The sequence below is a fragment of the Lathyrus oleraceus genome, chromosome 3 (genome assembly GCF_024323335.1).
Source record: "Lathyrus oleraceus cultivar Zhongwan6 chromosome 3, CAAS_Psat_ZW6_1.0, whole genome shotgun sequence".
Classification (NCBI taxonomy): Eukaryota; Viridiplantae; Streptophyta; class Magnoliopsida; order Fabales; family Fabaceae; genus Lathyrus; species Lathyrus oleraceus.
Window position 1 is genome coordinate 248,256,970 of NC_066581.1, and position 26,530 is coordinate 248,283,499.

At 31.9% G+C, this 26,530-nt stretch overlaps 2 protein-coding genes across 2 annotated transcripts; one reads left to right on the plus strand and one right to left on the minus strand.

Moving 5' to 3' along the window:
• Positions 1 to 17,250: 17,250 nt before the first annotated feature.
• Positions 17,251 to 19,706, minus strand: LOC127126679 (nucleoside-triphosphatase). Its single transcript, NM_001427578.1, has 8 exons — positions 19,315 to 19,706; positions 19,097 to 19,225; positions 18,921 to 18,977; positions 18,732 to 18,824; positions 18,330 to 18,627; positions 18,025 to 18,239; positions 17,725 to 17,917; positions 17,251 to 17,642 (listed from the first exon to the last, which is right to left on the minus strand). The coding sequence occupies exons 1-8, from the start codon at positions 19,552 to 19,554 to the stop codon at positions 17,500 to 17,502; spliced, it is 1,368 nt and encodes a 455-aa protein (NP_001414507.1). The 5' UTR covers positions 19,555 to 19,706; the 3' UTR covers positions 17,251 to 17,499.
• Positions 19,707 to 23,848: 4,142 nt separating this feature from the next.
• Positions 23,849 to 26,187, plus strand: LOC127130689 (uncharacterized). Its single transcript, XM_051059655.1, has 3 exons — positions 23,849 to 24,460; positions 24,577 to 24,898; positions 25,895 to 26,187. Exons 1-3 carry the CDS (start codon positions 23,849 to 23,851, stop codon positions 26,185 to 26,187), a joined length of 1,227 nt encoding a protein of 408 aa, XP_050915612.1.
• Positions 26,188 to 26,530: the final 343 nt, after the last annotated feature.

Here is a 26,530-nt window from a genome sequence, read left to right on the forward strand (position 1 = left end):
AACTTTGTATTTTTTTTAACTTTAATGTTTTATTTAAAATACTATTTACATTTTATTTATAATCTTTATTTTACGTTAGCGGTCATCCCAAAGTTTTTTTATCTGGCTCCGCCACGGGTAGGGGAGCGTCGAACGGTAAGTTGAGGGAGTGAAAATTTATTAGGGCATAAACAGAAAAGAGGAAGTCTGAAGTGAACGTAAAAGAAAAAGAGAGGAAAAAAAAGTGTTATGGATTTTAAAAAGTAAGGGCAAAATAGTAATTTTGTATAAAAAATTAAATAAAAACAAAAGAGGATAAACCGCTCCGTCAGGGTGCAACCCACGGCCTGTGTTTGCGGCAATATCGGCCGCATTTTCAAACGGCACTCCGCCCCTCTCTTCTCGCGCAGCTGGTGGCCGCTCCAGCCGGACCGTCCGGATCGCAGTCGCGATTGATATCTCTGGCAGCAACACATAAATATATGGAAATGTATGTTCTAATATTTCTGCATGTTCTGATATTTCTATTTCGATATGTGAATTATGTCAACTTTCTATTAGTTATGCAATATGAATGCCTAATGATTTTGATGACCTTGTCAGGCTAGTGAACGGTTGCATGAGAACATGACCAACGTCCTTTCAAAGAATATAAAGTTGCACATATCCAACATGGTTCAAGGTGAGTGATAGTTTTGTGGAAGTTTTTAATCAATGACATTGTGATCCGAGAGGGTTTTGATTTTGTACTCACTGTATTAATGATTCAATCATTATTGAAAATAACATTGTTGCCTAATTCGGAATGTTTTTATGACCTGGAAAATTATGGCAGATTTTTTGTTTATGATATTTAATTGAGTCTAGATATGATGGAGAAACTCTTTTCTTTAGTGCATGTGAGCTTACTGTGCTATTTATTTGTTTTCATTAGATATTTCAGAAACACCTCTAGTGAATGTGAATCATTATTATTGGAAAGAGGAAATCACAGAGTTGAAAAGTAAATAGGTCGATGGTTAAATTCAACTAATTTTCAATTAGTTAATTTTTAAAATAGTGACCTATTTCACGTGGAAATATATGTACTATTTAACTTTATTTTTAACGGTCAAAACCAACTTTCCTACAAGCTCTGAGTTGTTAGGTGAATGTTCAAGGTTAGTTTTAATATATTAACCCACCTCTTCATGCCAAAACGCTTTGGGTTTAAAGTGTGGATAACGTTCCTAACCAATCTATCTTGTATTGACATTCAATTCAACTGTCATTTACAAGAAAGGGTTGCCACACTAGGATTAAACTCTTAATCACATGGTCCCAAAGAAGGTGTTCAAATTCAATTGTTTGGTTCGGATCGAATTTCGAATTAATTTTTTAATATTTATCGAATCAAATCGAATCATTTATATATATTTTTATACTTAGTTATTTTTTATTTAATAATAATTTCAATAATAGTGGTTCATCATGGTTTTACTAGAACAAAAGTATTGTATAATATATTTCCCAAAAACATTGTTATTCCTACACTAAAAATTACATACAATGCTCTCACTAAATACGATACGATGAACAGTATTTTTATCTTTTTAATAAAAAAAAATATTTATAAAAAATATTTTTATTTTTATAATTATTTTTATAACACAAATATAAATTTTTTCATTAACCAACTTCACTATTATATTAACCACAAAAATATAAATAATTAACCACATATTTTACTTATAATTTATTAACCAAATTTGTTATTTAATTAACAAATAAAATATATATTATTAACCAAATTCTAATATTAAAATATAAAATATAATAATTAATTTTTAACCAATTTCTGTATATATTTTAATGTCAGAATTTAATTAATATTATGTATTTTATTGGTTAATGAAATAATAAACTTGGTTAACGAATTATAAGTAAAATATGTGGTTAATAATTTATATTTTCGTGGTTAATTCAATAATAAAATTGATTAATGAATTTTTTTATATTTGAGTTATAAAAATAATTTTAAAAATAAAAATATTTTTTTTATAAATATTTTATTTATTTATTAAAAAAATAAGTTATACGAATAACAGTGTATGAGTGTAAGTTTAGCAAAAACCTATCTCTACCTAACCAATTTTCATCCCTATTTACAAGTCACTGTATATAAGCAGAAACATTGAAGATCTTACAATTATTTAAGACACACGCTCGTAATTTCAGTTTGTTAAACTATGTTATGTGTCATTGTTACAGGTTGACAAATAAAACTGGAGTATCTAGGTGCTCTATTATCGTCTATATTTATGATTTAATTATTATAATATTTATTTATATGTCACATCATAAAAATGACACTAGAGATGAGGAGCTAAAATTCCAAAATAATTGAAATGGAATGACGACATCGATTTTTTAAGTTCAAAAATCAAAACTTTAAAATAAGTTCGAGCATTTAAGTCTATAATTTTTAACTAAAAACCAAAAAATATTATGTAACAAAAAATGTCAAAAATATGTTATTGTTAGGTTATTAAAGAAACTCAATATCTTTGTCAATCTATAGATCTAACTTTTAAGTGTGTTTTGAATTCTCGTCAATTTAATTAAAATTACGCTATAATACACAAATTAATTTATTATTTTTACGTTATTTGGCATTTAAAATTGATTTTCTAAAATTTTATATTTTAGATTAAATTTTCCTACTCTGGAGAGTTATTTCATAAATGAAAGACATATCAAAAAGAGTGTCATATATAATCATGATTAACAAGCCACTAGGTATGAGCGGGAAAATTGAAGATCAAACAATTATTTAATAGACACGATCAACTTGTGCTTTCTTTTTATTAAACTATGTTATGTGTCCCTTTTATATGTTGAAAAATGAAATTATGTAGGTGCTCTATTATTGTCTATTATTTATGATTTAACTATTACACTGTTTACTTATGACAAACAATTAAAACACTAAATACGCTAGAAACAATAATTGAAAGAGGCCGGTAAGATAAATTACACACTTTAAAAAACTATAGCAAAACAACCATTAAAAAAATTACCGAGGGTTTGTATGGTTCTGTAGAAGAAAATGAAACAAATATATTTTAATAATTTTACAAGCTCATAACTTAGCATCTCTAGTTAGTTTGACTTTAATTTCAGTTGCATTTAGTGTCGTAGGATTTGGTTAGTATATAAATCAATAGTTAGTTATAGATTATAACAACTCTTTAATTTGAGAAAAGTTAGTTAAAAAATTTCTCTCTCTCTCTCCTCATTCTTTTATCTTCATCTTTTCCAATTCTTGTGCATTATTAATGGAGGTTCATTATTGAACTCCAACAATTGGTATCCAGAGCTTTGATTCGATTCACAAGGGAACATGCGTGTAGTGAGGTGTGTGATTGATCTTGTTTCTAAAATTCGCGTTGAATTGAAGTTCGAAATCGAAGAGAATCACAGATCTTTACTCTCAAGGTTTGAGAAACACGAGTGTTAGTGAGAACCGAGTGATTTGCACAAGAAGGAAGATGAACGACGGGAAAGGTAACTTGAACATAAAACTTCAAGTATTCGACATAAATAACTGGAATCAATAGTCGATTCAAATGCGTGTGTTGTTTGGAGCTCAAGATGTTCTTGATCTCTATAATGACGGTTACATTTTGGTTGCAGAAAATGCAACATAAGCGCAAATAACTATGCAATGAGAAACAAGGAAGAAGGGTCAGAAGGCGTTGTTCTATATTCATCAATGCATGGATACAAAGGTGTTTGAGAAAATTGTTCATTCGACGACGGCGAAGGCGGCGTGAGATACACTAGTACGGTGCTATGGTGGTGACACATCCGTGAAGAATGTCAAGTTTCCATCCCTACCTAAGCAATATGAGAATCTCAGCATGAAGAACAATAAGAAGGTAACTGATTACATCTACAGAGTGATTATGGTCACTAATGTGATAAAGTCTTGTGGAGAAATGCTCTCTAAACAAGTAATCATTGAAAAAGATACTAAAATCACTTACTCCTCAGTTTGATTACATAGTTGTAGCCATAAAACACTCTAAAGATATCAGCACCATGAGAATTGAAGAGCTTCAGAATAGTTTAGAGGCACAAGAGTTGCGTTAGACTGAAAGAAACTCTAAACAAGAGTTAGAACAGAGTCTGAAAGCTCAGACTTTGAAAGCTTCTCCTGGCAAGAAGAACCAGAAATAAGCATGGTTAGAGAATAAGAATAAGTATGGTGGTGGTGTTCAGAAGTCAGAACTCTCCAATTCTGATAAGAAACATCAGAATGTTCAGAAGGGAAAGGAGAAGTTTGATAAGAGAAATGTCCAATGCTACAGTTGCAACAAGTTTGGCCATTTTGTTGTAGATTGCTGGTCAAACAAGGTTAGCAAGGGTGAAAAAGCCAACATAGTTAGAGCAGATTCTAATGATGAACCTGTGCTATCGATGGGGTCTGAGAATGTAGGTGGATCAATGGTAGACTTGTGGTATATGAACATTAACTGCTCAAATCACCTAATTGGAAACAAGCAATGACTATTTGATTTTGACTCTAGTAAAAGGACCAAGAGCAGATGTGTGGGTGATGAGTATTTGCATGCTAAAGGAATGGGAAATGTTAGAGTTAAGTTGAACAATAGAAAAATTGTAGTGATCAAGGATGTATGATATGTTTCTGGAATGAATATCAATCTGATGAGTGTTTGTCAGTTGATTGAAAAAAGGATTTTTAGTTACCATGAAGAACAATCTCTTGAAGTTGTATGACTGTAATTAGAAGTTGATAATGCATTCTAAACTAGGAAGAAATAGGACATTCAAGGTGAATGTTGCGACAACAGACACTCAATACCTTAGTGCAAGACGTGCTGAAGGGGAAAATGAGTTGTGGCAGAAGAGATTGGGGCATTTGAACTACACAAGTTTAGGGCATCTGAGTTTAAAGAATCTGGTACATAGAATTCCTAAGATTATGGCACAAGAGAAATCATGGGATGTATGCATGAAAGGCAAACAACCAAGATTTCCATTCTCATAAGAAATGCCTCCAAGAGTAACTCGTGCTTTAGGTGTGATGCATTTTGATGCATGTGGTCCATTTATGGTACCTTCACTTGGAGGGAATAAGTACTTTGTGTCATTTGTGGTTGAGTTCACAAGAATTATATGGGTAGCACTCATTAAATTCAAACATGAGGTGTTTGCTGAGTTTCAGAAGTTCAAAGTGAAGGATAAAAATTAAAGTGAACAAAGGTTGAAGATCCTCAAAATTTATTGTGGAGGTGAGTTCAACTCAACAAAGTTCAACGAGTTCTCTAAGGAACATGGTATTGATAATGAGGTGAATACTCCATACACTCCATAACATGATGGTCTTTCTAAAAGGAGAAATAGAACTTTGTTTAACATGACAAGGAACATGCTGAAGGAGAAGAATCTACCTAAGTAAACGTGGGGTGAAGCAATTGCTACTTCAGCATATGTGCTTAACAGATATCCAACAAAGAAGTTAAATGAATTAGTTCCTATTGATAAGTGGACTAGAAGAAATCAAAGTTCCAGCCATTTCAAGGTGTTTGGTTCAGTATGTTACAAACATATGCCAAATGTTACTAGAAGGAAATTGGATGACAAAAGTAATGACATGTTGCTTATAGGTTACCATGGTACAAATGCATATAAGCTTAATTGTTTAGTCACCAACAAAGTTGAAGTAAATAGAGATATTATAGTGAAGGAATCAGAAAAATGTGACCGGAGCAAGTCTCAATCCAACTCTAGTGGAGTGTTAACACTAGAGTTTGATTCTGCCTCTAAAGGAGATTCTTCCTTTGAAGGTGATTCTGACTCTAAAGAAGAGTATGAATCTGAAGATGACTCTAACTCTGAAAGTAAGTTTGGCTCTGAAGATGACGTTGACTTTAAAAGTAAGTTTGGCTCTGAAGATAACTGTGACTCTGAAAGTGAGTCTGACGTTGATGATGGATCTGATTCTGAAGATGATCCAACCTCTGAAGATGGTCCAACCTCTGAAGGTGGAACTTATGAAGGTGGTCCAACCTTTGAAGGTGGAGCTTCTGAAGGTGGTCATGCTTCTGAAGTTTTTCAAGGACCACCGAGAGTTAGACAAATACCAAGGAGACTCGTAGACATTGAGTTGCTGCAAGATACTGAGCACTTTGGATGCACTTGGAAGGGTGAGTAGGTTTATGAATAAACCAAAGTGGTAACATTACCAAGCTGCAGTTAGGATTCTAAGGTATGTAAAAAGGATTCTAAGGCATGGAATTTTGTTTCCATCTGGAGTATCAGATGATGTTGGGCTCGTATGCTACTCAGACTCTGGCTGGTGTGGTGATAGAGTAGACAAAATATGCATTATAGGTACATGTTTATGTATCTAGGAGCCCCCATTTATTGGTGTTCCAAGAAGCAACCCATGGTTGCATTGTCAACCTGTTAAGCTGAATATATAGATGGTGCATTATCAACTTGTCAGGTTGTTTGACTGATGAATTTGTTGTAGGAACTGAAGTTCAAGGTGAGCAAACTAGTCAGATTGATGATTAACAATAAATATACCATAAGTCTTGCTAAGACTCTAGTGTTGCATGGAAGAAGAAATCACATTGATACCAAGTATCATTTTTTGTATAATCGAGTTTAGAATGGAGTACTTGAGGTTGTTCATGTCAACACTCATAAGCAACTTGCAAATGTGTTTACCAAGGCAATCAAAACCGAACACTTCATAAATTTGAGGGACAAAATTGGTGTTGTGAATTTTTCAAACTTGAATATGAATTAAGGCATGGTGTTAGATGTAATTCATTTTACAAGTTCATTTGAGTTTCATTTGAACTTGCATTTGTGTTTAGTTTGAGTTTAATAGCAGTTTCGTTTAGTGCAATATGACTTAGTTAGTATATAAACCAATAGTTATTTACAAATTATAATAATTCTTCCATTTGAGAAAAGTTAGTTAGAATTCTCTCTCTCTCTCTCTCTCTCTCTCTCTCTCTCTCTCTCTCTCTCTCTCTCTCTCTCTCTCTCTCTCTCTCTCTCTCTCTCTCTCTCTCTCTCTCTCTCTCTCTCTCTCTCTCTCTCTCTCTCTCTCTCTCTCTCTCTCTCTCTCTCTCTCTCTCTCTCTCTCTCTCTCTCTCTCTCTCTCTCTCTCTCTCTCTCTCTCTCTTTTTTCTTTCATCTTCATCTTCTTTAATTCTTGTGCATTTTTAATGGAGGTTCATTCTTGAACTCCAGTAATAACATGAGTTTGTTTGGTAATGCAGATGAAGATATTTTTTCACTAATGAAAAAAAAATGAAAAATATAAGATAGAAAATGAGAACAATAATATTACAATATTGAAGAGATACAAGATGTTACATGAGATGTTATATATATAGAACTTGTAAGATTGATAATTTAACTAATTTATTATAAATGCTACAACATTTTTTATTTTAGGCAACACAAGAACATACAACATCTGAAAAACAATTGTTGAAATAAATAATATAACGTGCTCTTTTATGCGATGACGAGTTTTTTGTTTGTTTGAAAAAACCACCCTGCTTCACTTTATACTATGGTTTTGACTTTTGAAAATGCGACCATAACATAACCATCATTCACAATAAGCCACACTTTATGATATGTGGGCATAACAGAACCGTTGCTTATTGCTTTTTATGCCATTGTTTTGAAAATATGGTCATTTTTTATTTAAAAGGCAAGCGTGCCCTATTATAAAGACTATGTTTTTTTGTTTACTTTTTTAAATTTCAATTTCAATTTTTTGCTCTAAAACAAAATGTAAAACACCCATTATCCACCATAAGCCACAATTTATGTCAATTGGGCATAACATAATCGTTGCTTATTGCTTTTTATGCCACTTATTTGAAAGTGTGGTCATTTCTTATTTAAAAGGCAGGCCCAACCTATTATTAAAATTATGGTGTTTATTTTTTTTTCTAATTTGAATTTGAATTATTCGCTTTAAAATAAAATGTATAATAGGTGATTGATTTATGTTCTTCAAGTCATTAAACATTACATTTTGATACGTTTTTTTAGTTTTAATTTTAATAACTTATTACGCTTTTAAAATGTAAAATATAATTCAATGTGTTTTAAAAACGTAAAACCTAAGATTTAAACCTAGGTACAATTTCCCCAGGTACAAGACTCTTGTAGTCTAGCTTCACTGCCATTAAACCAACTGTGTTATCTTGTTAATAATCCATCCTTAAACATATTTATAAATAGAATTATAATATATTTTTTGAAACATATTTAAAATAATTTTGTAAAAATTGTGATAGTTTGAAACCCTAATATTTATGTCTTTCTTTGCATATACTCACAAATTTTTCTGCACGACTCACTCATTCTCTTTCACATCGGCCATTGTGCACCATTGCATCCCAAGTTGCAAAGAACGGAGATCTTATCCATATCTTTCACCTCTCTCAAGCGTAATCTTCTCATTCTCACTTTCTCAATAATAATAACATGTAACATCAATGTCTCACGTTCATATTCTTTCTCTAGGGTGTTCACTCTCAGTCGCAGTCCCAAAGATTCGCTTTCACTCTCAATCCCAAGCTTTCAATTTCAGATTGTAATCTTGTTCTTACGTTCATGGTCGCTTATTTCTGTATAGTCTCCTCCTCAACCAAATGTATTTTACTAACTAACTAATGACATTTGTTCTAAGACAAACTTGAAAGGACTTGTCGGTTGGTTTGATTATTTTATTATTATTATTATATTTATTGCATTAATTTATTATCAAAATAATGGAAAGGCAATATAGGTTTATCTAATTTTGTCACTTTTTGTAGTAGACAGAGTCGGGTAAAGTTGTTGGAGTCAATGTGTTTACAATGTGCCTTAGAGTCTTGTTCTGTTTTTTTTTGTGTTAGATAAAGGAAAATATAGTTGCAACAACTATAGATATACACTAACAATGTAAAATGATTTTTGTGTTAGATTAAGGATTTAATTGAAATACACTGACAATGTAAAAAGGATTTTACACCGTCAGTTAATCTTAGACGTTGGATATTAAAATAAGTTTGACTTTTATTTTAAAAACCTATAAAGTAATGCAAACGGATGATGGTGATTAATCGACAGTGTAAATTCTTTTACCGTGACAGTGCATAGTGATTAACCCTTTGTCTTAAAGCCTCCTCCTTTCTTGTTATATTTTGTTGCTTATAATTAAAAATAGTTATTTAATTGAAAATACTTACCTTCAATTAAAGCTAGTGGTATTAGGGTAAATGAGATAAATTATTGATTAGCTTTTGTTACCTTCATTTGAATCTAATGGTATTCTTCTTGCAGTTAGCTTTTGTTTCATGGTTTAAAGTAAATAAACTTTTATACATATAATTGAATTTGACGAATGAGATTATAATAATATTCATGAATTATAACTTTGTGTGAATGTTTAGAACATAATGACAAAGTTTGACATTGTAGATTATATAACTTTTGCTTGAGTGACTCTTATTTGAGTAGGAAATTCAAAAAAAAAATGTATTTAATGATATTTTATTCATTGTGCTGAATACGTTGTGTACATTTTTTTGCACAAGTATCTTATTTAGTTAGAATAAAGTAGTTGTTTAAGTCTTCGATAAATTTTCATGTCATAATTTGACAGCTATTTGTATGAATATATGTTATAGTGTACAATAAGATGATAAGTCCCAAAAATACATTAAATATGTAGGTACTTAGTAATTTTTTGAAAATTTTGTTTCTCGGAGGACAAATATTAAGACTAGGTGTTGAGACAACTTGTCCAATTTTTAAAATAAGTTTAAGAACAATTTTACAACAATAATAAATAATATAGAAATCTATAAAATAACACAAGAGATTGGTAACCCAGTTCGATGAAACCACACCTACATCTGGGGGGGGGGGACTCTAACCAAGAAAGGAAATTTACTACTTTGAATTAGAATAATTAGTCTTAAAAACCTTCAAACCCTATTAAGTTATAGGGATCTTCCTAGTCCTAGTAAATTTATATTTAGGTCTCCCCCTAAATATGAGAATACACTCATTTTCTTCAATCACTAATCCTTAGTGATCAACCTCAATAGCAAGTCTATTAATTGTTGAAATTACAACTCAACTAAGAAAAACCAACAACTATGTCAAATTACTGAAATATAGAGTGGTGTATAACATTAGATTCAACATTAATCCTTATGAGGGCATTAGCGGGGAATACAAGAAAGAAAAGAGTCACAAGCCCTAGACACAAAGAACTTAATCATGTGTACACAATTCTTAAGACATCATAATTGAGTATCCTTATATAGCAATGTCTTATGGGTTTTTTCTTTATGGATCTTTGATTTAAATTCGTCCAGAATAATAGAGAATCTTGTTGGAACTGATTGCTCCATAAAACTCTCCATAATACATGATTTATTACATTCGAATTCAAATTTAAATCTCCATTTAAATTTGATTTGATCTTCAACGACTGTCAAACAAGTCAACCATACATTGCTAACAAATCTGCAAAAAAATCTGATTAAAATCCAATCTGAAAATTTGCACCAAATAACATCCCTCATGGTCAGCTGACAAGGCCAAATGTTTCACTACACATGCAGGATCATTGCGTTCCACATGTTGCACAGGTACATCCAAATTAACTCTTCTCCATGACTTGCGGATCTTCTTTGTAGAGAGAATCTTAGATAGAATAATTCTGAACCAAAATTGTATTACCATTTATCTATTGCGAGAGGCCAGATGTTGCAGCATACATGTTGGAACATCGTGTTCCACATGTGTCCCTTATTCACCAAAACAACTTTAATAAACTCCATGTTATTTTACATAATGCAACCAATCTCAAAAGGACCAACAATCTCACCTTTGGAAAATTTTGGAAAAACAACTCTTCAAGCATAAATATAGCTAAGTATCAAAGACATCCTTAGACCAAAATATCAACAACAACAAAAGAACATAGCATACATTAGCAATAACATAATCAACACATAATAAAGCACAATTCATAAATCATGAGACATTTACATACACACACACACACACACACACACACACACAAAATATCACGAGTTTACTACACAAATGCTCCATAAACCATCAATGCGCAATCATTCAATATGAGTTAGTGATTCATGTACACACAGTTAGTAGTCAAGAGTCAGAGGTCAGAAGCTACTACTAACACATAGAGAAAACAACAGACACAGTCACAATGGTGATGGCTAGATGCCAGGCCAGTTGCTTTAGTATGTGTGCACATAAAAATCATATCACATTAGTTTGTACCAATTATTCATTCAATACTAACCACAACATGATATTTAGGTCAGTATAAGATCCCCATGCATCACAAATTCAGTAGTCAAGTTCGTAGTCACGCCACTCCACTACACACAATTACTTTCCCTTTTTGCCACAATTTGGCAAAGCTCCATTAGCACAATTAGCAGCAGCTAGGTCAGTATTATCCATGAGCATAATCAATGAACATGCCATCCAATATCACACACAAAACATGGAGTAGAAACTATCAATAATAACCATGAGCACATGTGTTGATGAGAAATCCATTACAACAAGACTGAAGCTAGAACATCAGAATAGAAAGCTAGAATAACTTCTAATGAAACAAAATTAATCCAGATTTCATCATCATTTGAGTAGGTTTGTTATTCAATGCAAATCCCATCTTCCAAATCTTATTAACTAATCCAAATCTTTTTTTCAAACCTTAGACTTGAACAAACCTTGGAACATATCTAAAGTGCATGAGAATCTAATCAGCCCAGCACACACGCCAAGATGTCACACAATATGTTCCAGATATCTTGCTATCCATTTTCCTATAAAATCAAAGAAACAACATCCCCCTTTGGCTATTTTAGGCAAGACACATATTAAACACTTCTTCAAGATTGCATCAATCTAATGGATAATAGACAAAGATTATCAAAAAAATTATCAAAGAAGTGTAACATGACCTTTTCCTTGTTTTCCCCCTCTTTGTCTAAAAAAAGGACAAATGTCATAGGACCACCATCAATCAAACAACCCAGTAGTAGATCATGTAGACATACATGATACTACACACAATATCCCAATCATTTTTCAGAGAACAACAACACATAACTACTTATGAGCAACATATTTTCTTGAGTATCATCATATCAACATCTCCCCCTAGTTTTCTAAAACTGGGAAAAAGGTAAAAAAATATTAGCACAATATGGCCACAAGTACTATATTACATCACATGTCCTGGGAGAACCTCCCACGCACCTCTTTTGGGCCTTTAACAAACATACCAGTACAAATTTCATGGAAGCTAAAAAAATAATTGTTGTATTCTCCCAAGGCGCAACATAAACTCTATGTGAAGCATGAGAGAGAAACAAATCCATGTTGAAGAGATGTCAAACCATAATTTCAATGATATCACCTAGATACAAATCTTTCGAAATGGATTACAACAACAACTGAAGTTGTTTCAAGATGCTACTGCTGGGGGTTCTTTAATGTCACAGGACACAAAAGATGTGATTGCAATAATTTAACGAATAAATCTCATTGATCATCAATATTGGTATAACAAGAACCCTGCTAAAAGTAACTAGCATAATAAAGTTAAACACAAATTATGCAATGCTAGCACAACACAAGTTGTTGACACAAACAGTAGAGGAGTTAACAAAGCAGCAATCATAGCTTCCACAACATTTAAAATAAACACACACGATGTCAAACTAAAGGAAGACCGTACTATGTGAGCTATGTAGTGGCGATCACCCTACTGGATTTTCCCCCAACTGACGAATTCAACAATGTTGGCAATAAAAAATAAGAATGAAGCAATATCAAAATTTAAACTTCCAATGGAACAACAATTTTAATCAAGTTAGGAGATCGTAAGATGGTCCTTTAAATAGGAAGTTGTATCATCATTACACTTATAAACCTCCACGAGAAAAATCAACAAAGTTGAAGGATACATTTAACCAGTTCATGGAGATGTCAATTTCCAACAAGAAGAATATCGACGGTTTGACCAAAAATCATGAAACACAAATTGATCAACTAGCTAAGAAATTTACTTATCAACAAAAGGATGCTTTCAATGCCAACACACAAAAATTTACTAAAGAACATTGGCATCCAGTTGTTGTTGACCAAGATGAAGAACTTATGGCTGCCAAAGATCAAGAAAAGAAGAAGAAGAAGAAATGAAGTAGGAAGAAAGCTTCAAGGAAATCCAACAAGTTCCACCATTAAATGAACCAGATATTGGTATAGTAGTACTACATATATTCAGAGGTCATATAAAAGGTGGAAATTCACTCATATATTAAGGTGCCATAGCAAATTTTATACTAATGACGTTATTCCAAAAGATCGGGGGATCTCTACATAGAGCCAACCATGAAAACATTATAAACGACTGATAAAGCATCCAGGAAGATAGTTGGAATAGTTAAAGATTCCATGATTAAAATTGAAAAATTATTGGTGCTAGACATCGAGGAAGATACGAAGATACCTTTTATCTTATAATGTCCTTTCATGAAGGACACAAGGATGCTTGTGGATATTGACAAAGGTCGAGTGAATGTAAGAATCAAAGATCATGAGGTATGTTTTCACGTGATCGATATAACCTAGAATTAAAGCGGCAAGCTAATGGCATTAAATAAAGCACTTGTTAGAGGTAACTCAACCCATTTGTTTTATTTTTAGGACGTTTTTCTTGAGGATTAGTCATGTAATAGTGTGTGTGACACTCCCTGTGTTTCAAAACACAAGAGTTCCTTTCTAAGAACACTTTGACATGTGCCAAGTTCCACTTAGAGAGTTATGGGTAAAATCACATTTAGAAAAACACCCAAACTCACTTAATGGGGAAGAAGACGGCTTAGAGAGAGAGAGAGAAATATATATATATATATATATAGAGAGAGAGAGAGAGGTTTCAAAACACAAGAGTTCCTTTCTAAGAACACTTTGACATGTGCCAAGTTCCACTTAGAGAGTTATGGGTAAAATCACATTTAGAAAAACACCCAAACTCACTTAATGGGGAAGAAGACGGCTTAGAGAGAGAGAGAAATATATATATATATATATATATATATATATATATATATATGTATATATATATATATATATAGAGAGAGAGAGAGAGGTTACATGCATTAATTACTCAGTTTATAACTTTAAACTACTCTTAAATACAATATCTTCCAATCATTCCACCGATAACATCTCAGTAACATCAATAAGAATATGTAAGTTTGAATGATTTGAATCATAAAATGTGCACATACTTTACTCATAATTGGGTTATTAGTGATACATACCATTGATGTTTTCTTTCCATATATTATTCTATGAGTATATTAGAGATGCACATACAAGAACCACATTCTCCCCATGATCATCTACTTATCCAAGAAGATTTCACTAGTGATCTTTAGTGGTCTATGGATAGATCTTTTTATCCATAAAATAAGGGGATAAGACAAGCAAAATTGGAAGAGGTAATGGAAGTGATGAAGAAGAGGAAGAAGAATATAATGATGAAAGGAAAGTGGAAAGGAAGTGGAAGAAGAATGTGAAGAAGAAGAAGATGATGATGATAATGATAATGATTTGGTTGTTTCAACATCGTGTTTCCATCATTGTGACTTTTTATTTGCTTTATTTTAATGCTTTTTAGTTAATATAGTTGTGTGTTAAACAATATGTGTTTTATATGTATTACTAACAATGCCATGGGTAAGAGGAATTAGATATGTTGGTCATTTTCTACAGAGTACATGTGCATGTCCAAATTGTCGAAACACCTGATTATTTGTTAATACCTCACAAATGTTAAATGTATGTGTGTTTTTATTAAAATGTGTGTGAATTTGAACAAGTACAATAGGTGAATGATGAAGGTTACAGATAACCTGATATGCAAGTCATGTGGCACGTTAAGCGAGTTTTTCTAGACCAAACTCGCTTAGCGAGATTCACCTGGCTTAGCAAGTTTTGGTACTTCTTTTTCACACCAACCCTACTTTGATGACTTGAGGACAAACCATGTTTTTTTGCAGTGGGTAGAATTCATTGGAGATTAGAAATTGAGCCTACGCCAAAACACATGTGATTTAAATTATTTTAAGTTAAGTACTTGTTACAAAATTTTGAAAATATTATGAACATTTTGTCTGAAGTTGTTTGTTTGAAGATGGTTCAAATGCTTTGAAAAATCCAAATCCAAATGAATCAAATCTTAGGATAAATAAAAAATCGAGAATGATGGCATGCTAAAAGGTTTATTCTTTTAAATGTTTCATTTATGATTATATTGTGACTTTCTTTAAATTAATAACATGATCATGAATTAGTTGCTTAATTCAAACTTTAATTTTATCATTTGTTTAGTAAAAACATGTCAATGTAAGTCGAGAATCATAAGAGTAAACCAAGTGAACTGAGTGCATATCTCATGTTTTACATAAATGAATGAGAGTAGACATGCATTCTAACTATGATAATTTTATATTATTTTTTTATATTAATTGATGTATATGATGTCATGGATATGATCAAGGTATTGTTTGACCGTTGAAAGAAAAACTACTTGATCGAAAATCCTATCTTATGAGGGTGAGATCATTTGACATTCCCTTTGACCTTTAAAACATGAAGAAAAAAATTTGTTTTAGAAAAATTACAACTCTTAGCCTATTTTAAAGGAAAATATTGTTCATATCTTGTTTTAAAGATAAGGAAGTATTACAAGTCTAGGGGTTTTCAAAAATTATAAAGTTGGAGAGAAGGGAAAAGTTTTTTAAAAGAAAATAATAAACTAGTAAGAGGCAATTGTGCTCAAAAAGAAAAAGAAAGAAAAGAAAAAATGTCAATGCTTACACAAAAAGAAGAAACAGTCAAAAGAAGTTGTAGGGTGAAAAAGAAAATAGTTCTTTTTAAAAACAAAAGAAAATATCAAATATTGTTCTCTTATCTACTAGACACATTTGAATACTAAAAAAAACCAAGATTCTTGTAGCTCAACCACATTACAACAAAAAACAAAGACCTTAGTGATCCTTGAGTGATTATGTATCTTGTGATATTGCTTAGACGAAGTGAAAAACATTTCTACAATTGAAGCATTGTCTGATAATTGAGGAAAACAATAAGCATTTGAGTGATACACAATGAGATAAAAATTCTGATAAACAATTGACTGTTGATCTGAACATATTTTAAAATCATACTTTGGTAAATCATGATTTTTATCTTCATGTTATAATTTATGGATGCTTATGTTAATTATGAACATGCATTTTAAGAAAAATCATGTCATATTTTAAAGTTATTTTAAAATATTCTTGATCAAAGTCTTGAGACCTTACATAAACACTCCACATTGAAATTTCCGAATCATTTGTATGGATTTTGTTCGAAGAAAAACAAAAAGATAAATTGGAGAGAGTTGATATATGTTAAAAATACGTAAACACCATAATCACTTATTAATTTCTTTTACGAGACTTATTAATTTCTTTTACGAGTAATAGATGAAAAAAAAACCTCAATTTTTCTAGAAAACACAATAAAACGTATGTATAAACTTTTTATCAGTGTACTTACTAAGTACAGGTAAAAAGGAATGAGAAAGCATCAAAAGCAAACAAAATACACCTCTCAAGTACCGAGGTTCACTTAACCAAGAACATGGTCTAGAAAAGTAAGAAAAAGGCTTTAAAATAATGCTTTCCGTAACTTAATTGGATTGAATCCTCTTTTGATTCTTCTTTCCGATCAACTAATGCTACATAATACTTTTTTATCCAAAAAATATATTTTCTTTTTGCAAAATTTAACATCTCAATCTGTCTAGTACTATCCGCTAATTGAGACCTACCTTTCATTTGTTAGATTAATTTAATTTACCATTAAATTAATATGTGTGTTTTATGTATATTTCGATTAAAAAAAGTGATAAATAAAATAAATAGAATGATTTTAGTTAATCATTCATATTGACTATTAGTATATTTATATAATCACTAATACACAAGTATAGAATAAGAACTTGTGAGAAGGTATAAATAGAATATAAGAAATAAAATTCATTGTGAACTAAAAGTAACAATTGTTTTACTTTTAAATAGGACAATTATCATGAAACAGATGAAATATTGTTTTTTTACTAAAACTAAAAAAAGCATATTCATTAATTTAAATGGATAGAAACAACACAAATTCAACATTGAAAAAAAAAAGATGTAGATGATAGGTGATAGGTGATTTCAGATAAAAAGACCCAAAAATCATCTTTCTTTCATGGTGAGAAAGAAGGGAGGAATGAGATAGAGAGAAGGCAAAACTTCTCCCTCTAAAAACTAGGGTCAACTGAAATTTTTATTTGATGAGTTGATCTTATTACTATATCTAAGAAACTTAAACAAAATACATCAATCGCTCAAATTTAGGTAAAGCTGATATGGCTTCTACAGCATTGCCTAGAGGCCATGCAGCTTCCACAATAGCATCTTGGTATTCAATTTCCTTCCCTGATGTAATCTTTTGCAATGGATCAAGACCTGCCAACAAATGGATTCAATTATTGCATGAAAACATTAATAATCACTTTATTACATCTACACTCTCATAACTCAAACTTACCAAATCCATCAACGAGTAACACATACTGATATATAAGATCCATGCATACATATGAAGCTACATTTTTCTTATCAAGAAATGGATAAGTAGATTTCGCATCCTCGAAGTTTAACGCGCAAGCTTCTTTAGCTTTAGTCTCAATATCGACCGGCCGAAGTATGAAATTAGGTGTGCTTGCATCAACCATACCGGTCTAAAATGAAAGAATATAATAATTAGAAAGACTTGAATTAGATTATCATCTTCAAATCAAAACAACGAAATCATCAATTATAGAAAAATGATATATTATATACATACATCTTCAGGTAGGTAAAAGAAAGATGAAGAAGCAAAAAGGTTTTTCTGTCCATTTCCTCCTCCACCATTCCAAATTCCACCAAAAGTGCAATTCTGATATGGACAAGGATAGTTCAACTTAAGAGCCTTACGAATTGTGTTTTTGCATTTATTAAAGTTTGCACCAGAAGTGTAAGCAGTTGCCTTAAACTCTTCTCCTGAATATGTATAGATTCCTATAAAATCAAAAAGAAAAAAAACTAATGTTATTAACATATTTATAATGCAAATCGAAATTTCGAAGTGAAACCCTAATTTGTGTTTACCATTAAATCCAGCTAAAAGGCAAGGGTTAGGAGAACGAGGAGTGAGCTTCAAAATCTCTGCTCGAGATGCTTCTCTACCGAAGTGTAAGTAACTGTGAACATAGAGATCATATGGTATTCCCTTGAGTACAACCTTCTTGATGTATGGATCATCTCCATCTGCAACTTTTGGAGCATTTTTAGCAGTTTTCTTTGATACTGCATACGCCATTTGAACTGATCCACCTCCAAGATCTATTACTCCAACTGTTTTTGTGTACTTTTTCCCTAAATTTCCCAATGCATAGTTAACTGTCACCTATGAACACAAGGTATACAAACATAGTAAAATCATATGAATATAAATATATGTGACAAACTAGATTAATATCTATAAAATCTTCGGATTGATTAGTCATATACCCATAGATAAGAACCTTCTTGGGTTCCATCAATTATAGAAACTGCGTCTGGTTGAACGTTGAAGGTACTTCTGTTGCTCAGCATATCCCTTACCTTAATTATAAGCACAAAATTAACCTCAATCGAAGGACGAAAAACCTAGATCTAACTGTGAATTATATCGTTAAAAAATTAAACTTATGGTTATACCGATTGCAATATCTTTTCAGAAGCATCTCCATTCAAAAGCCTTAAACCGGCAGTTGCCTGCATTATTTTCAAATAAAACTCGTCAATATGAACGTGCGACATCTTACTTAAAGATCTGTTTGGAATAACTTATTTGAGTTTGTTACAGAGAAAATATAAATTTTCAAAAAACGCACCCCAAGTCTAACGGGTGTCTTGGGTTGAAGATCGTCGGGGACGACATCTTCTGCTTGCTCTAAAAGTGGAATGAGAGATTTTGCAGCCTGTTCTGGATTATTAGCGTATGAACTCAAACCAGGTGTTATCTACAAAGAATAAGAATGAATATGAATATATAGTGGTATAAATTTGATAACAATGAAAACAACTAGTGATGTTATATATTGTTTACTACCTTATTATAATACTCAACACCTTTGCCAATATGAAGAAGATCTAGGTTCTGGTTAAAATGGTAAACATGAATGCGACTACCGGTGCTACCAGCATCGAATACTACAGCGTAAGAGGAAATTTCCTCTTGTTTTAGGAAAATCTTTCTACTGGTGAGTAGGTTGTTTCCTAAGTATTGGGAGGAGGTGATTGCAGGCATAGAAAATAGTAGAAAAGTGATAAGTTTAATAAGGAGCTCCATTTGTGTAGGGTAAACAATTTAGAGAAACTAGGTAGCTCCAGTATGTTTTAGTCCTGGTTCACAAGCCTCTATGTATAAGCAGAAAAAGTGAAGATCAAACAATTATTTTATAGACATGCTAAACTCGTGATTTCGTTTTCTTTAAATTATCTTAAATAGTATGCATGTAGCTGTCAAAGATAGACTAATAAAAGTGGAGCGCTTTAGAATTAGCACAGTGTTTAATCATGATATAGTTGTTTTAATATTATTTTAAGGAAAATGGTAAGGGCTCTTAGAGCATCTCCAATGGTGCTACCTATCTTTAAGTTTTTTTAGGATTGATTGAGTCATATTAATATATAAAATACTAGCTACATGTACTATCTATTGTATTGTAACGTTTATCAACTGCGAACTCTAACAAAACAATTTTTTAATGCAACTCGCAACAGCTGACAAATAGGGCAAAGAAACACGCCGAGGCTCAATGGATCCCACAAAGAATCCAAAGATCAATAGCACCATTGGAGATGCTCTAAGAGTCCTTAGACTCATTACATTTTTAAAAAAAGTTACAAAGCATTATATGATATCCTAATTAAAATATGGTTGCAACTTTCTTTGCACGGATAAATTTATTTAATACGAAATACAATATAATTAGATATGCGTGTAAATTAAAAATGAAAAAAAAATAGAGAAAAAAAGAAAATTTTCACTATTAAAAAAAAGAATTCAACGTTCAATTAAAGACAATTGTTTGTTAAAATAAAATAGATATTATCCTGATAGTGACTTGTGAAATGGAAAGTTAGTGGTGTGCACCATTATTGAATGATATTCAATTTGATATAATATAAAATGTTTTTAGATACACATGTCAATTTATAATGTTTTTAGATACACATATCAATTTATAATGTGTTACTTAATTGTAAAATAAACAATTATAAACTCAATTGTATTAAATAATCATATTAAATAAATAGCCTCGTGAGATGAAGAAAGAAAAAAAATCACATTCGAAAAATAAAAATATTGTCTCTCAAGTAAAGATATTTGTTGATTAAAATAGATATTATCCTGACAATAACATGTAAAATAGAAAGTTAGTTATGTGCTATTATTGAGTGTTATCCAATTTGATACATTATAAAATGTTATTAGATACACATGTCAATTTCAAATGAGTTGCTTAATAATAAAATGAATAATAATCATATAAATTATGAATAATTTTTATATATAATAATTATAAAATAATTATGTTTTTATTTTAAATAAATTTTATATTTTAAAATTTTAACATTTTTCCGTGGAGAGAGAAAAAAAATTAAAATGAAAGTGACAAAGTGTGAGAAAAAGAAATGTGGGGGAAATATGAAAATTAAATTAAAAGAAGAAAAGGAAGAGTGATAAAATTAAAGGAAATAGTGGAAAATAAATGAAGTGTCAAAATGAGATAGTTTCAACTTTTTAAACATTTGTTAATTGCAAATATACATTTTTGCTAAAACAATTTTTTAAAAAGAAAATGATATATTATAAAGGTTAGTGGTAGTTTATTTTAATAGGTAGATAATTGACTCGTTCATCTATAAATTTTGATAAGTTTGAGTTTCTTATTCTTATGCGGAGAACAGTGGAACATGTTAGCCTATTATGACATTTATAAAAGTGAAGAGGATAATATTAGGATTTAAAATATGAGAGTTTGTTCTAGTAGTGAATATTTATACCAGAGGAAAAGAGAGAGTGAAGGCAAATTTTGTATTTATCAAACTTGTCATAGTGTGAGATAGTGTTTGTGAATTTGTTAACAGGGGGATTCGATTGAACTCTCAAAATTTATCAAACTTGTCCGAGTGTGAAATAGTGATTGTGAATTTGTTAACATAGGGATTCAATTGAATGTGGAGATTAAATTTGTAACGCTTGATTATTCTTCATTTTTAGTGTTAAGATCCACGAAAGGTGGTCTAATAATAGAGAAATCCTCCTTGCTTTGTAGTTTCAGTTTTGAGTATTTTTTATCTTGTTCTATATTGTCCCTTTTGTACATTTTATTGGTTTCATTGCAACTATATATTTGTTGTTGCTGCTCATATTTTTTTTAATGAGTTTGAGGAAATTTATTTTTGCTGCATATTGGTGAGTTATTGTATTTGTGTTAATTTATCATCAAAGTGGCATCATAGTTCTTGGTTAAGAGATTGTTTGACTAGTTTGAATAATGAAGGAAAATAGAAATATAAGATGTTTTGTTTGAATTATACTAAGGATAAGATGAAAGACTTTCTACTTTTGAAGAAATTTAGTTTACGTGTTTTGGAACCAAAGTCAGATTCCACTTCAAACAGAAGAATGAAAATTTGAACATCAAGTAGGTTTTTTGTTTTATTTATAAGCATTTAGAAGATAATTTTTAAAATCATATTGTTAACCATATAAATAAAAATACTTTTTGTAATAAGATAAAGTCATTGTATACAGGCTATAAATCATGGAATACAAAATTATTTTTTCTTAATAATTCATAAGTTTGAAATATATACAAGAAATTTCTATTCTACATCTTTTAACTGAATTTCACGAGATCCTTGATTAGATGTTAGGAATTGATATTAAGTTTGATGTTGAGCTTCTGAGACTATTTCTATTGTTATCTTTAACACATTTTTAGGATACGTTTTAGGTTTCAATCACTAGTTCGACCTAAAAGATAAGTGTCTTTGGAAAAAAATAAGGTTTGTACTCTTTATTGCCATATTACATCTTTGCAGTGGCTCTTGAAAATCTATTTATATCTACTCCTATTTGTCAAGGATAAAAAAATATGAAATCAAATATATTGCTAACCTTTTTGACCATTTTAGTCGTGCCTTAGATATGAATATCAACTTTTCCGAGTCTCGAGCATTTTAATCATCTTGTCTCCCTTGAGCAAAAATTCACAACCTTATAATTATTTCACAAATTTACAATGTAACCACTGTGGACAAAATTTTGGGCTTTCATATCCTCAAAGGTAAAGTTAAGAGAAGTAATTTCAACTTCATTATTAAGAATATGCAAACTCTTTTAACCTTCTAGAAGAACAAGCTTTTGAACGAATCAAGATGATCAGATGTTGCTTAATTTGTTCTTACTTTCATCTCATCTTACTGCATGAAACACATATGGCTCCTTTAGAGCATCTATGACACCATTGGCCAAATGACTTACCACTTCATCTAGAATGGAATCAGTAACACAAGCATAAACTTGGTGGATTTGCACAAGATATACTCATCCAAAAATCAATGTTAATCAGGCGGGGATTCCAACACTTATCTACATGGAAACCTCGTCTCGTACATGCTACAAGCAATTAGTAAGCTCTAGGTTAATATTATTTCTAATATGCATATTTCTGGTGCCCACATTCTTTCTGATTCTACCGCTACAGATTTCTCCACTTTGAATTCCTTAGTCAAAGTTAATAATATTCTCAAATATGGTTTTGACTGGAGAGATGGATTTTGCTCATCTTCATTTTGATTCAATCCCAAGACTTTTCTTGGTCCACTCGCAGTTAATGTTCTTTATGTTTATATCCATGATCTTTCTTTAACTATGAAAGATGTTTGCTCTACCATCGTTCCTCTCATCAAACTTTTGAACGTTCAATTTCTTCATGATGTTATTACAAACATCACCAACAAAGAACTTAACTTTATTAAATACACAAAAGACTTATTTATCTGGTTCGAGCATATGAATGTCAACTACACCATCAAAAGTTGATATATATGGCTTCTTAATAACAAAGAGGCGTCGCTGATAATCGCACAACTTCCCATCATTCTTGATTTTGTTAGAAGTAATTCATATTCAGTAGTAATAGTATTTGTTTTTTGTTAAGCTTAACCTAGCTAGTGTAGGTTAGCGTTTGCCTACGTGACAATATTGTTTGTGTATATAAATAGTGTAATTGTCCATAGGGTTGTAGAGTACTAAGTGTGTGCATAATGATTTGTTGTAACCGTTTTGTAAGAGTAGTGGAAGTTTATTATTCTCTCTCTTCTTCCATCTTCATCTACTTAACCTTGTGCATCAACAATTGGTATCAAGAGCTCTGGTTCAGATCCACGGGGAAACACGAGTGAATTGTGAGGCTTTGTGTGATTGATTTTCTTTCTTGATTTCGTGTTGAATTTCTAATCAGAATCGTAACAAAATCACATTTCTTGATTCTACGGGATTGGGAAACACTAGTGTTTGGTGAGATCTGAGTAATTTCCACAAGTTTAAAGATGAACGAAACGGTAATATGAGTATTAAGCTTCTAGTGTTCGATGGCAAGAAATGGAATCGGTGGATGATTCAAATGTGTGTTTTGTTTTATTCTCAAGATATTCTTGATCTCATCAAATATGGTTACATTTCGGTTGCACTTCTGGAAAATACAATGGATGCGCAGAGGAATGCTAAGCGTGATATGAGGAAGAAGTGTCAAAAGAAGTTGTTCTACATCCATAAATGTATGGATGCAAACGTGTTTGAGAAAATTGATGATTCGACGACAGCGAAGGCTGCATGGGAGATACCGGTACGATGCTACGGAGGTGATGTATCAGTGAAGAAGGTAAAGCTTCGGTCTCTACATAAGCAGTATGAGAATCTCAACATGAAGAACAAGGAGAAGATACCTGACAACATCTCTAGAGTGATTCTGATCACAAATGAGATAAAGTCATGTAGAGAAAACATCTCCGAAGAAAAGATCATTGAGAAGGTACTTAGATCTCTTACTCCTCAGTTTGATTATATTGTGGTAGAAATTGAACATTCTAAGAAGCTTAGAACCATGATAATTAAAGAGATACATAGCTGTTTAAAGGCACAAGAGTTGCGTATGACTGAGAGAAACTCTGAAATAAAGGTAGAGTAGTAGGCTCTGAAAGCAGCTTCTGGTAAGAAATATCAGAAGCAGTCTTAGTCAGAAGCCATGAAGAGATCTTATGGTGTTCATAAGTCAGAAACCTCAACTTCTGAAAGGCAGAAGAGTGCTCAAAAGGGAAGGATAAGTATGACAAGAGGAAAGTTCAGTGTTGTAAAAGGTTTGGCCACTTCGCTACTGATTGTTGGTCAAACAAGGAAAAGAAGTCAAAAGAAGAAAACATAGATAGAGGAGATTCTGATGATGAATCTGTGCTATTAATGGCTTATGAATCTAATGATTCGTATTATCCAGACTGGTGGTATATGGACATTGGATTCTCAAATCATCTTAATGGAAATAAGAAATGGATGGTTGATTTTGACTCTAGAAAGAGGACACAGATCAAATGTGCTAATGATAAATACCTCAACACTAAAGGTATAGGAAATGTCAGAGTAGTTCTGAATAATGGTAAAACAACATTGATTCTGAATGTGTGATATGTTCCTGGCATGAAAAGCAATCTGATGAGTATAGGTCAATTAATTTAGAAAGGACTTTCAGTTACCATGAAGGATAATCTTTTGAGGTTGTATGATTGTAATAAGAAGCTAATTATGAAGTCATAACATGGAAAGAATAGAAAATTCAAATTGAATGTTAAAACTGCAGACTTTGAATGCCTTAGTGCAACAAGTGTTGTGAAGGAAAGTGATTTCTGGCACAAAAGATTTGGTCATATGAACTTCATAAGCTTAGGGTATCTGAATCAAAGAAGTTGGTATATGGAATTCCTGCAATTAAGAAGCCATGGAAGTCATGTAATGTGTGCATGATAGGGAAGTAACCAAGATTGCCATTTGCATCTGAAATTCCTCTAAGAGCAAAGCATGCTCTAAGTGTGGTGCATTATGATGTGTGTGGACCATTTCCAGTATCTTCACTTGGAGGGAATAAATACTTTGTGTCATTTTTTATGAGTTTACAAGGATGGCAGGGGTATCCCTTATAAAGTTCAAACATGAGGTGTTTGCTGAATTTAAGAAATTCGGAATCAAGGCTGAGAATCAGAGTGGTCAGAAGCTGAAAATTCTCAGAACTGATGGTGGAGGTTAGTATAACTCTACAGAGTTCAGAAAGTTTTGTGAGAAGAATGGAATTGACATGAGGTGACTTCTCCATACACTCCTCGACACAGTGGTCTTGCTGAAAGAAGAAACCGAACTTTGCTTGATATGACAAGGAGCGTGCTAAAGGAGAAGAAGCTCTCTCACACCTTGTGGGGGGAAGCTATTGCCACTGCACCATATGTGCTCAACAGGTGTCCAAACAAGAAGCTGAAGGAAATTATTCCTTTAGAGAAATGGACAAGAGATAAGCAAAGTGTGAGCCATCTGAAGGTGTTTGGTTCTGTTTGTTACAAACATATTCCAGATGCTAAGAGAAGGAAGTTGGATGACAGAAGAAAAGTTATGTTTCTTGTAGAGTACCACAATACAGGTGCTTATGAACTCTATTGTCCTGTCACTAACAAGGTTGATATCAGCAGAGATGTCATTGTGAAAGAATCAGAATCGTGGGATTGGAGTGAGTCTCAATTCAACTCTGGTGAGTTAACTTCTGAAGATACTTCAAAATATGAAGGTTCTGAAGATGATTCAGAATCAGAAGGCGACTCTGAAGGAGAATCTTCTTCTGAAGGAGATTCTGCCTTTGAAGATGATTAAGCGTCTAATGCTAATTCTGAAGGTGACTTTGAAGGAGAGTCTGACCCTTAAGGCGAGTCTGACTTTGAAGGTGAAGTTGATTCTGATCTAGATTCTAATGATGATTCATACTCTGATGGAGATCCGTACTCTGGGAATATTCCAGACTCTAAAGGTGGTCATGCCTCTGAAGGTGGTACTTCTGGGGTTCCAGCATCTGATTCTGTTATAGCGTCCGAAGAAGATTATGAACAAGTTTAGAGGCCACAAAGAATCAGATAAATACCAAGAAGGTTTGCAGAGTTTGACATGTTGCAAGATACTGAAGTAGACTCTGAGGGAGAAGTCACTCAATGTGTCATGT